This window comes from Notolepis coatsorum, assembly GCF_963971535.1.
Source record: "Notolepis coatsorum genome assembly, chromosome: 9".
NCBI classification, from domain to species: domain Eukaryota; kingdom Metazoa; phylum Chordata; class Actinopteri; order Aulopiformes; family Paralepididae; genus Notolepis; species Notolepis coatsorum.
The window spans coordinates 127,732,825-127,744,510 of NC_140173.1; the positions used below are offsets into that span (position 1 = coordinate 127,732,825).

The 11,686-nt window shown below is 43.7% G+C and overlaps 1 protein-coding gene across 1 annotated transcript in view; it reads right to left on the reverse strand.

The window, feature by feature from the left end:
- LOC311234290 (heterogeneous nuclear ribonucleoprotein L-like) overlaps positions 1-11,686 on the reverse strand; it is a gene marked incomplete at its 5' end in the record, with an annotated part of 108,602 nt that overhangs the window by 42,494 nt on the left and 54,422 nt on the right. Inside the window, one exon of the mRNA XM_084321426.1 lies at positions 11,334-11,461. Within this exon, the coding sequence (XP_084177552.1) occupies positions 11,334-11,461 (128 nt within the window). The remainder of the gene's footprint in view (positions 1-11,333; positions 11,462-11,686) is intronic.

Below are 11,686 nucleotides of genomic sequence, written 5' to 3' on the forward strand. Positions count from 1 at the left end.
ATTTTAGCCAACGCAATGCTGACCAAATAACGTTATCATTCATATTATTATCGACATCACCATGGCAGAGATGGCACACACAAACTAGCTCAGGTTCCTCCTCCAGCTCACTGTCCCTCCCTCCTCGGCCCTTCTGCCTGGCTGGCTACCTGAGGCTGTGTTGAACTTGTTGCTGCACTAGTATTATTGTGGATGACGACGTTGAAGCAGATTTTATTATATTTTTCAGCATCCACCTCTAGTTTTCTGATTTTTTCCGCCGGCAATTTCTCCGCACCCCCTTTACGTTTGTTCTGTTTCTCCATTTTTTCCTGTTTCCGCATCTGTTCTTCTCACACGAGAACACGAGAAACAGGTGAGAGAGGGGGGGGGGCTTATTAAGAGATGTGATTGGGCCGCAGCATAATGGGCCGCTGTTCCCAGCCTAGTGGGGGAGGGGCTTAGTAAGAGATGTGATTATTGGGCCGGCCCAGTGTCAGTCAGTACCAAATTGGCCGGTCGTTGACCAAACGGCCCACGCGCAAATAGTTACAGAGGTCCGGACCTCGGTGACCTCATAGCTGGCTACGGCCATGATTGTGGTTACTGTCTAGTCTTGTCTTATTGTGTTTATCTGTTTAGTCTCTAGCCTTGTCAGTGTTTCCCTCCCAGGTGTCTCTCGTTCCAATCAAACGTCATGTGTCAATTAGTCTGTGACATATATGTTGTGCCTGCCCTGCCCTCCACTGTCGGTTCATTATTCTGTTTTCTGTATTCTGTTGTTCGTGGAGTTGGATGTCCTACTCCTGTTATCCTGTTTCTCTCGTTGCTGTTTGTTCCTGGTCCCCTCGCGTTGAGTATCGTGTTTTCCTTTTTGTGCCTCTTCTTCTTCCAGCATGTTGCTGAGGTTTTAGTTGTGTTTTTGAAGTGCCTCTGTTGTTTGCCTTTTAGTTCTGTGTTTCTAAGTGAAGTCCTATTTTTGATCGTCACTCCGTCTCGTCCTGCCTGCTTACTCCTCTACACGTTCTGTCCTGCATAGGGGTGGGGGGAAAAAATCGATACGTAGTAGTATCACGATACTTTGCGTGGCGATACTGTATCGATACAGGGACGCCAAGTATCGATATTAAATTTTTTATTAAAAAAGAAAATAATATATATATTTTTTTTGTATAAGGAAGTTGCATTGTTCATTTCAATACCTGTAATAATAGTACAGTAGTCCACACACACACACACACATGTGCATTCAGTTAAGTTGGAATATGACTGTAATACAAACAGTTCAGTTTGTCAGGTACATGCAACACAGGTTACAGTGTTTACATCTGTCTGCTTGAGAAAATACCATGTTCTGCAATAAAAATTATTGAAGTGAGATGAACAGACTGCACTTTATTTTATTAGATAAAACATGTTGACAAAGTTTTACTTTGCAGTTGAAAAAAGGTAATAAATCGCAATATATCGCAATATTAATATCGCAATACTCAACATATCGCAATATATTTAGTATCGCAATACTATCGTATCGTGACTCAAGTATCGTGATAGTATCGTATCGTGAGGCCTCTGGTGATTCCCACCCCTAGTCCTGCACCTGGGTCCTACACACCCCCATACCCTAACACGTTGGACCTGTGGAATATCTGTGACATATGTATGTATAATATAATTGGTGGATTCAATAGATAAAAGAAAATGACATTTGGTGCAAACAGTTTGACTAATGTAAAAACAGTGGATTTAAACAATACAGCAAACTGTAAAACCAAACCACACTTGAGGCCATGAGCTCAGCTATGCACTGCAGGCGTACACACACCTTGTAGAATGAAACAAATACATACAATGAAGAGGGCATGGTGCAACGCTTGATACAACATGTCTGAGGTGTACTGAACACAGTTGTGCACAATCTACTACTTATCCCATTATTTCTGCCAAGGAAGTGTGTATGTGTGTGTGTGTGTATCAGCATCTAATTAGGGCTGCAGCACAGCGATAAGACACCTCAGTCACATACGCATGCACACACACACACACACACACACACACACACACACACACACACACACACACACACACACACTCACACTCACACTCACACTCACACACACACACACACACACACACACACACACACACACACACACACACACAACACACACACACACACACACACACACACACACACACTCTGATATAAGGAAGAGTAGAGCGTTACTATGAGAAAAACTTAATATGCAGACAGGACAGAAAAAACACATTATGTTTGAACATATATATCAGCTTTGCCAGGCTCCTTAGAAGTCGAGCTGGAATCTTGACAAGGTATTCACACACACACCACACACACACACACACACACACACACACACACACACACAGACACACACACACACACACACACACACACACACTCTCATTCTTCAGGAAGGTATTTGAATCCTACATTCTTAGCTGATCAACACTATTGAAAATATACTCACACTCATTTTCAACCAGACAGGTGCTAAGTGGTGACCTAGTACTTCCTCGACCTACCGGTAGGACTAATAACATAACAGTGTGCTACAGAGCCATACTCAACTGGAACAACTACCAGTAGCCTGGCAAAGAGTCGGTTTAAAAGGACATTGAAAGAGTGAACTGAAGAAGATATTGATTATGTTCTGATTTATAATTTTTTTTTATCAATGGAGTTACTTAATTGGATGTTGAATTAGCCGAATTGTCTTCTATTATTATTATTAGATTAGATTGTTACAGTACAACAAAAATAAGTTGGCATCTAACCAGAGTGCAAATGTAACAGTAAAGTGCAATAGTAATATACAATGTACAGGTGATTAAACTGGGGTATATATAAATGAGTAGTACTGAGTAATAATGCTAATCAGATGTACGTACATTGTACAGTGTACAGTATTATTATGTACAGTGATACAGGTATAAAGACCCTATGGTTGAAAGTCATACCAGCCAGCGGTATAACTAGTAAGAGTAGGTAAGGGATATATATAGATATAGAAATAGTATATACAGGTATGTAAAAAGGATTATATGCAGGTATATTCAGAGAGTTGTAACGTTTGGGGCTTTTACTCTCTCTTAGGAGTAAAGGCCCACACCCTGGAGTATTTCACCCTGTCATTTTTCCAGGTTGTCCTGATTGCTAATTGACGCCTGCTGTGTTTTGTTTCCCCTTTATAGTAACCAATTGTTTGTTCTTTCATTTGTCAGTTCTTCACCAGTGTTACTGTGAGTAGCTGTCCACGGGGAGACGTATCGCTCCAGGCCGGGAGGATATCTCACCCGTCGTTTACATTATTGTTTAATATTCCTTTCGTTGTTTTTTGTTATTCATTATCGCTATTGTGGTTCTATAAAATAAAAGAACACATTGTTTGAGAAGAGCAACTACCGTCTCCGTTCCCTCCTTCTATCCTGCTTTTGGGTTCAACATTCCTACCTGAATCGTAACAGAGTGGATAAATATATAAATGGTATATAGTATATGCAGCCTTATTGTACATGTTATCATACAGAATAATATGGGTAGACTGTATAGATTGAGGTAGGTAGTTATGATTACAGTGTAAGGCATTTATATGTACAGTTATTATATAGTATATAATATATATATATATATATATATATATATATATATAATATAAGTTATAATATTATTATATAGTATTATTTTGTGATACTCTTTACAACTTTGTACAGCTTTGTCTGTTGAAGGTCAACAGACTGAAATGTGACCTGAGCTACACTTTGGGCATGGCTACACTTTGGGCTTGACAACACTTTGGGCTTGACTACACTTTGGGCTTGGCTACACTTTGGGCTTTGCTACACTTTGGGCTTGACTACAATTTGGGCTTGACAACACTATGGGCTTGACTACACTTTGGGCATGACTACACTTTGGGCTTGGCAACACTTTGGGCTTGACTACACTTTGTGCTAGACTACACTTTGGGCTTGGCTACACTTTGGGCCCGACTACACTTTGGGCATTACTACACTTTGGGCTTGGCAACACTTTGGGCTTGACTACACTTTGGGCTAGGCTACACTTTGGACTTGACTACACTTTGGGCTTCGCTACACTTTGGGCTTGGCTACACTTTGGACTTGACTACTCTTTGGGCTTGACTACACTTTGTGCTTGACTACACTTTGGGCTTGACTACACTTTGTGCTTGACTACACTTTGGGCTTGACTACACTTTGGGCTTGACTACACTTTGGGCTTGACTACAGTTTGGGCTTGGCTACACTTTGGGCTTGACTACACTTTGGGCTTGACTACACTTTGGACTTGACTACACTTTGGGCTTGGCTACACTTTGGGCCTGGCTACACTTTGGGCTTGACTACTCTTTGGGCTTGACTACACTTTGGGCTTGACTACACTTTGGGCTTGACTACACTTTGGGCTTGGCTACACTTTGGGCTTGACTACACTTTGGGCTTGACTACACTTTGGGCTTGGCTACACTTTGGGCCTGACTACACTTTGGGCTTGGCTACACTTTGGGCTTGACTACACTTTGGGCTTGACTACACTTTGGGCTTGGCTACACTTTGGGCTTGGCTACACTTTGGGCTTGGCTACACTTTGGGCTTGACTACACTTTGGGCTTGACTACACTTTGGGCTTGACTACACTTTGGGCTTGACTACACTTTACAGGTAGCATTGTGCTTTCAGTATTTGTAGGAAGACTAGCTGTCATTAAATTGGCAGCTAATGGGGGAACAAAACACTTACATATACACACACATGCCACACACACACACACGTGCACACACACACACACATACTGTACACACACAGCCCTCTCCAATGAGTGCTAATTGAAGCTTTGCTCAGAGCAGCCCATCAACTAAGGCCATGGTTAGACTAGGTGTTTTTGTTTTTGTTTTGTTGCTGAATGAATACGTTTGCTGTCCCAGTTAAATAGAAATGCCGTTTTGGCAGGAAAACGCGTTGCCCTACTGACAGCGCTGAAATTGTGTTTCCGTTTTGGATACTCACCAAAACTCGCCGACAACGTGTCATGTAATCTGCGCGGAGCCGTTGTTGCTCAACGCCCATGCGCAGTAGATACCGACATCTGCGTGCCCTCACCAATGTCCGGTGACGACAGAGCTGTCCCAAATAGCTGCAGCTACCATGTGTTGTCAAATTATTGTTATAAGGACCCCAGTCCAAGCTACAACAGTCTGCATTCCCTTAACAATTGTTTGTATTGAGCCGTATTGTATTGTACCCATTCTGCAATATGTTAAATAAAGTTTACATCCATTCATTCTGCTAGCATTAACGATTGCATGAGCAGCTGGCTAACGTGAGCTAACGTTAGCTACCAGACCCTGTTAGCTCAGAGCTCCTCTTTCAATCTTAACAAGCATTTAACAAAATGGCCCAGTCATCTATTCACCTTTGTTTAATACATGAGGCGTTGTCTAATGTTATCTAGCTACTGATAGCTCCTGATATCATTAGTTTGGTGCTGGCTGGCTAACGTGAGCTAACGTTAGCTGCTAGCCACAATGCTATACTGTTATAATGGCATATCCCTATCGCGTTAGCATGTAAGCTAACAAAACGGCGATCTTTTTGTGAGACTAAACTATCCGCTCTTGGTGGTCAATTGTGTTGATGTTAGTTTTGTTTCATCAACAAATGAGAGGCAGAACACACAGTGAATGTATCAGTTTTGTTTATTGCACTTTTATTGCACTTTCTTTGCTGAAAAATAAATGCTACATTGGCTAATGGCTCACGGAGGCATTTAAAGATGGTGGCTTGTTGATTTTTTTGCAGGAAGTGTATTGGCACATCCAAGGTAACTACCTCCCCGCGCATGCTCAGTGCTGAATTCGAGACGCGATCCGTTGCGGTCTGACCACGCCTCTTTCTGACAAAACTAAAGTGCTCAGGTAGCAAGACAAATGTCTAACTCGCCTGCCACTACATTGCGCTCTGGAAAGCGAAACTGATCTTGAAAACGAAACGAAAATACCCCTGTGTCTAACCGCAGCCTAAATGCTCTGCCTCAGTCAATAACCAGCAAGCAGGAGCAGAACACAGACCTCCTGTGTGTGTGTGTGTGTGTGTGTGTGTGTGTGTGTGTGTGTGTGTGTGTGTCTGTGTGTGTGTGTGTGTGTGTGTGTGTGTGTGTGTGTGTGTGTGTGTGTGTGTGTGTGTGTGTGTGTGTGTGTGTGTGTGTGTGTGTGTGTGTGTGTGTGTGTGAGTGAGAGACTAGCTGTCTATCTGTCTGTGAAGCCTGATATCTCCTATTTTCACCTGGGAAGGAGAGGGGAAAAAGAGATATAAGAGAGAGAGAAAGAGAGAGCGAGGGGGGGATGTAAAGAGTGAGGGATAGGAGGAAGAGAGCGGGACAAACACAGAGACATACAAATCCTGAAAGCTGCCGAGTGCTTTTAAAGGATGAATATAGCCTGTCTGAGAGAGAAAGATAGAGATAGAGAGAGAGAGAGAGAGAGAGAGAGAGAGAGAGAAAGAGAGAGAGAGAGAGAGAGAGAGAGAGAGAGAGCGAGAGAGAGAGAGAGAGAGAGAGAGAGAGAGAGAGAGAGAGAGAGAGAGAGAGAGAGAGAGAGAGAGAGAGAGAGAGAGAGAGAGAGAGAGATTAAAATACAGGCCAACAGGGGCGTGCTCCAGTAGCACACCACATAACGCGCTGAGTCGCGAAGCGGTCGTCCCGGGTTCGTTTCCCAGTCCTGGCGACCATTTGCCGCATGTCTTCCCTACCTCTCCTCCCGTTCTCCCTCTCTCCCTCTATCGGTCCTGCGTGGCCAGAAAAAGTTGAAAATGCTATAAATAAAAGTAAAAAAAATTATAAAAATACAGGCCAACAAATGGATCGATAAAATAACTTCACTAAAATACATGCTGCATATTACAGCATTTTACAATCGCTTTGGCAAATTTCTAACAGTGAGTGTTTCAGTGTGTAAAGGCTGCTGCAGACTAGAGGGGAATTGGGTTGATTTCAGGCTGAACTGCTTGATTATCCTGTAGTGTTGACAGATTCAACCTGAAGCCTAACAATCTGCTCGCAAGCCAATCAGGAATATCAAACATGTTGAATATTTACAACTCAAATTCTTGTAGTGTGTGCAGTCCTAGAGGTGGTTTTAAATGTTCACCAAAAACAATCCTGACTTATTTTTTGCACATAATCTCACACACACCCAAAAGCTCTAAACAGTTCCAACGCCCCGGTGTCTCCGCCGGTCTGCGTAGGCCGCCGCCCAGTCCGGGCGCGGTCTCGCTGATGGCAGACAACCTGCGGCTCAAACTGACCCACGAGTATAGCGGGTGGTCAGAGGAGGAGGAGGTCGACTATGCGGGGCCTGCAGAAGAGCTGGAACCAGAAGAGGACCCGTTCGCCTTCCTCTGCCCCGACATGATGTGGCACCCGGACCGAAAGCTGATGCCGAGGAGGAAGTCGGCCCGACAGCTGGCGGCCTGGGCGGATAATGGCCTACATCGCCTCCACCCAAAAACCGGCGGCTGCGACTAATATCGCCCAGCTCTCGGCTTTCCAGTCCAAGCTGGTGACTGGTGGAGAGTCCCTGGGCCCGGACCTCCGGGATATCCTCGCCCAGGCCCTGGGGGCTATCCTGCACCTGACCCAGCTGCAGGGTATAGCTCCCGGCAAGATGAGGGCGCTGGCTACCCTCACCCATCGCCATTTATGGTTGGAGCAGTGGGTCGGCGGCCTGTCCGGCTCGTCGATCGAGGAGGTGACGGTGGCCTGTCGGGAAATGGAGGAGCAGTGGGTGCTCATTGCCCACCACTTCAACAGGCCGGAGACCCCCAGAGCGCGGCGTCGCAGAGCCTCGGCCAGCGCGTCCCGCATCGCTCCCGCCAGCGAGAGGTCCTCGCGCAACGCGTCGAGGGATGAGGGGCCCAGCAGAGCGCGCCGCTCCCGTGGCGAGTCCTGCACCCCTGCCTGCCCTACACTCGAGTGGGAAGGAGGTAGGGATCTGATTGATTGATTGAAAATGTTATTAACAGATTGCAGAATGGGTACAATACAGTACAGCTCAATACACACAATTGTTAAGGGGATGCAGACCAGAGAAAGACGTTCGTCTTGTTTACATCAGGGTCCCCCATTTTCAATTCATCATTCATCTGCCGGCAGCCAGACCCCTGACCCGTCCCGCCGTGGCGCCTGGCTCCCCTCGGGGCAAGTGAGGGCGCACCCCACGAGGAGGTAGGAGGTGATGGTCGCGGGACCAGGCTTAGACAGCCTGTCGACCTGACAGCCTCCCTCCTCCACCCCCCCCCCCCTTTATCTCTCCTCTCCTATACAAAATATATGTTCTCGTTAAAATAAAAAAGACCTTCCCTTGTAGAGTGGCATATTTTTGTTGAAACAACGTGCAGTTATTTTACTAATGTGTTTAATGTGTGCTGTAAACAAATAACGAGCAAAGAGGCCCCGCTACCTTTTCTGATAGAAGAAAGTAAGCGGGTGGCGTTTATTTTGGCTTGGTGAATGGAGCCGTGGGCTCAGTGTGCTAGTTTTTACACAACGTCGCCTCAGAGCGCACGGAGAGGGGGGCTGGGTCTTGTGTTGGGCATTTTTCAAGTGATGAAGGGAACATGTGTTTGCGTATGCCTTCCACTTCAAGTTCAAGTTCTTTAATAGTTGTCATACAGAAGTACAGAATACTTTCATACAAAATGCTTCTTACTGTTACGCTCCAGAGACTGTGCTAGACAAGATAGTATCAAATAACATAATAACATAATATAGCATGAATTTAGAAGAAGAAAATGAGGTCACAGTTGTTCGGTATAGACATATGTACAATGTTCTGAGTTACCATATAATATACAATACACAACTATGCAGTGTACTAATGTACAGTACTATCTAGTGCAAAGCAGAAATGGGATGAGGTACAATTTTAGGTACAATTTACAGTAAGGTGTACGAGTTGTAGTGCAATCCTTCATCCATAAATATAAAGTGTGGGGAGTGGGTGCTACAGTGTGTTTGTTTAAAGTGGGTGTGTGCTATAAAGTGTGTGTAGTGGGTGCTACAGTGTGTTTGTTTAAAGTGAGTGTGTGCGTGTGGATGTGTGTGCTATGTGTGTTTGGTGGTTGTTGTTGTGTAGTGTTCATTCATTGTTCGTTTAGCAGCCTGATGGCCTGGGGATAGAAGCTACTTCTGAGTCTTTCTGTGCTCGCCTTGAGACTCCTGTATCGCTTGCCTGACGGCAGCAGTTCAAAGAGGCAGTTGTTTGGGTGGCTCGAGTCCTTAATAATTCTCTTAGCCTTCCCCTTGCAACGCTTGTAGTAAATGTTCTGGAGGGTGGGGAGCCCCCCTCCAATTGTGCGTTCGGCTGAACGTGTCACTCTTTGTAGTCTGCTTTGGTCTTTTGCAGTGCTATTCCCAAACCAGGAGGTGATGTTGCCGGTCAAGATGCTCTCTATTGTACATGAGTAGAAGTTCTTAAGGATCTTCTGGCTGACTTGGAACTTCCTTAGGCGCCTGAGGAAGTAGAGGCGTTGTCGTGCCTTCTTCACCACACTGTTAATGTGAACCAACACAGGGGTGAAAAGATAAACCCTTATTTTTTGGGTATACCATATCAATGTAGTACTATCTATACTGCAGCAGTACTATCTATACTGCAGTAATACTGTCTATACTGCAGTAGTACTATCTATACTGCAGTACATTGACATTTAGTCATTTAGCTGATGCTTTTATCCAAAGCGACTTACTTATGTTCTGTACAACAAGTCAGCAGGAAGGGTACAACTCTGGCAGCTAAGGGTAATATAAGTGGTATTGTTCGTCAAACAGTGTCGAACTTGTGTGCTACAGTGCATAGTAGTATAGACATATTATACATATTATAGTATAATACTTTTCTATGATACAACTACTTCTACACTACACCAATCACGGATATGATATATTATCAAATAAAAATCATCATGTAAAATATCAAACCCTTATCACACGATCGCATAAGAAACATGATTTCTAAGTGCGCTGGAGCTAACTGGAGCAGTAGTACTATCTATACTGCAGTAGTACTATCTGTACTGCAGTAGTACTATCTATACTGCAGTAGTACTATCTGTACTGCAGTAGTACTATCTGTACTGCAGTAGTACTATCTGTACTGCAGTAGTACTATCTGTACTGCAGTAGTACTATCTGTACTGCAGTAGTACTATCTATACTGCAGTAGTACTATCTATACTGCAGTAGTACTATCTGTACTGCAGTAGTACTATCTGTACTGCAGTAGTACTATCTATACTGCAGTAGTACTATCTATACTGCAGTAGTACTATCTATACTGCAGTAGTACTATCTATACTGCAGTAGTACTATCTGTACTGCAGTAGTACTATCTATACTGCAGTAGTACTGTCTGTACTGCAGTAGTACTATCTGTACTGCAGTAGTACTATCTGTACTGCAGTAGTACTATCTATACTGCAGTAGTACTATATATACTGCAGTAGTACTATCTATACTGCAGTAGTACTATCTATACTGCAGTAATACTATATATACTGCAGTAGTACTGTCTGTACTCTGTACTGCAGTAATGTACTGCAGCAGTACTATCTGTACTGCAGCAGTACTGTATACACTGGTCCACTCACCCTACATCTATTCCTGCAATATAATACTAAATGCCTTATCAATCATGCCACATTATGTACAAAATATAGGCAGTTGTCATATACATACAATAAGATGGTTGTTTATAAAATGGGCAATACACATCTTGCTGGTCGCTACGTTACCATGGCAATTGAATGGCATGGAAAATCAGTTGGCATGCAACCTGATAACCGTTACCAAAGGTGTTATATGCTTCAGTGCTGTATAGACTGGTACATTTTCATCATAGTGGTTTACAGAATGTACAGTACATTTTCATCATAGACGGTTTACAGAATGTGCTGTATTCTCGGTGGGGTTGAGATTGAGATTGTGTCCATGTCAGACATTGTGGCCTACTTAATTTACCCATACATCGGTAAACATCTGAAAAGCTTGTACGGTCTGACTGGCAGTGATAAAATGTAATGTGTGTGCCTGTGTCATGCAGTGTGTGTTCTGATCACAGTTATTGGAGGGAATTAGTATAGAATGTGTGTGTGTGTGTGTGTGTGTGTGTGTGTGTGTGTGTGTGTGTGTGTGTGTGTGTGTGTGTGTGTGTGTGTGTGTGTGTGTGTGTGTGTGTGTGTGTGTGTGTGTGTGTGTGTGTGTGTGTGTGTGTGTGTGTGTGTGTGTGTGTGTGTGTGTGTGTGTGTGTTCTTACCGTGGTTATAGGGTAGAGAGGGTTTTGTATGGAGAGCAGTAGCACCTTGTTGCCGCTGTTAGGGTTGTCAGCGTTGGTTGGTCTGGTGATGCGCTTGGATGTGGAGTAGTTGAAATAAGCTTGTTGCCCTGATATATTGGATTAGAATAGAATAGATAGATAGATAGATAGATAGATAGATAGATAGATAGATAGATAGATAGATAGATAGATAGATAGATAGATAGATAGATAGATAGATAGATAGATAGATAGATAGATAGATAGATAGATAGATAGATAGATAGATAGATAGATAGATAGATAGATAGATAGATAGATAGATAGATAGATAGATAGATAGATAGATAAAT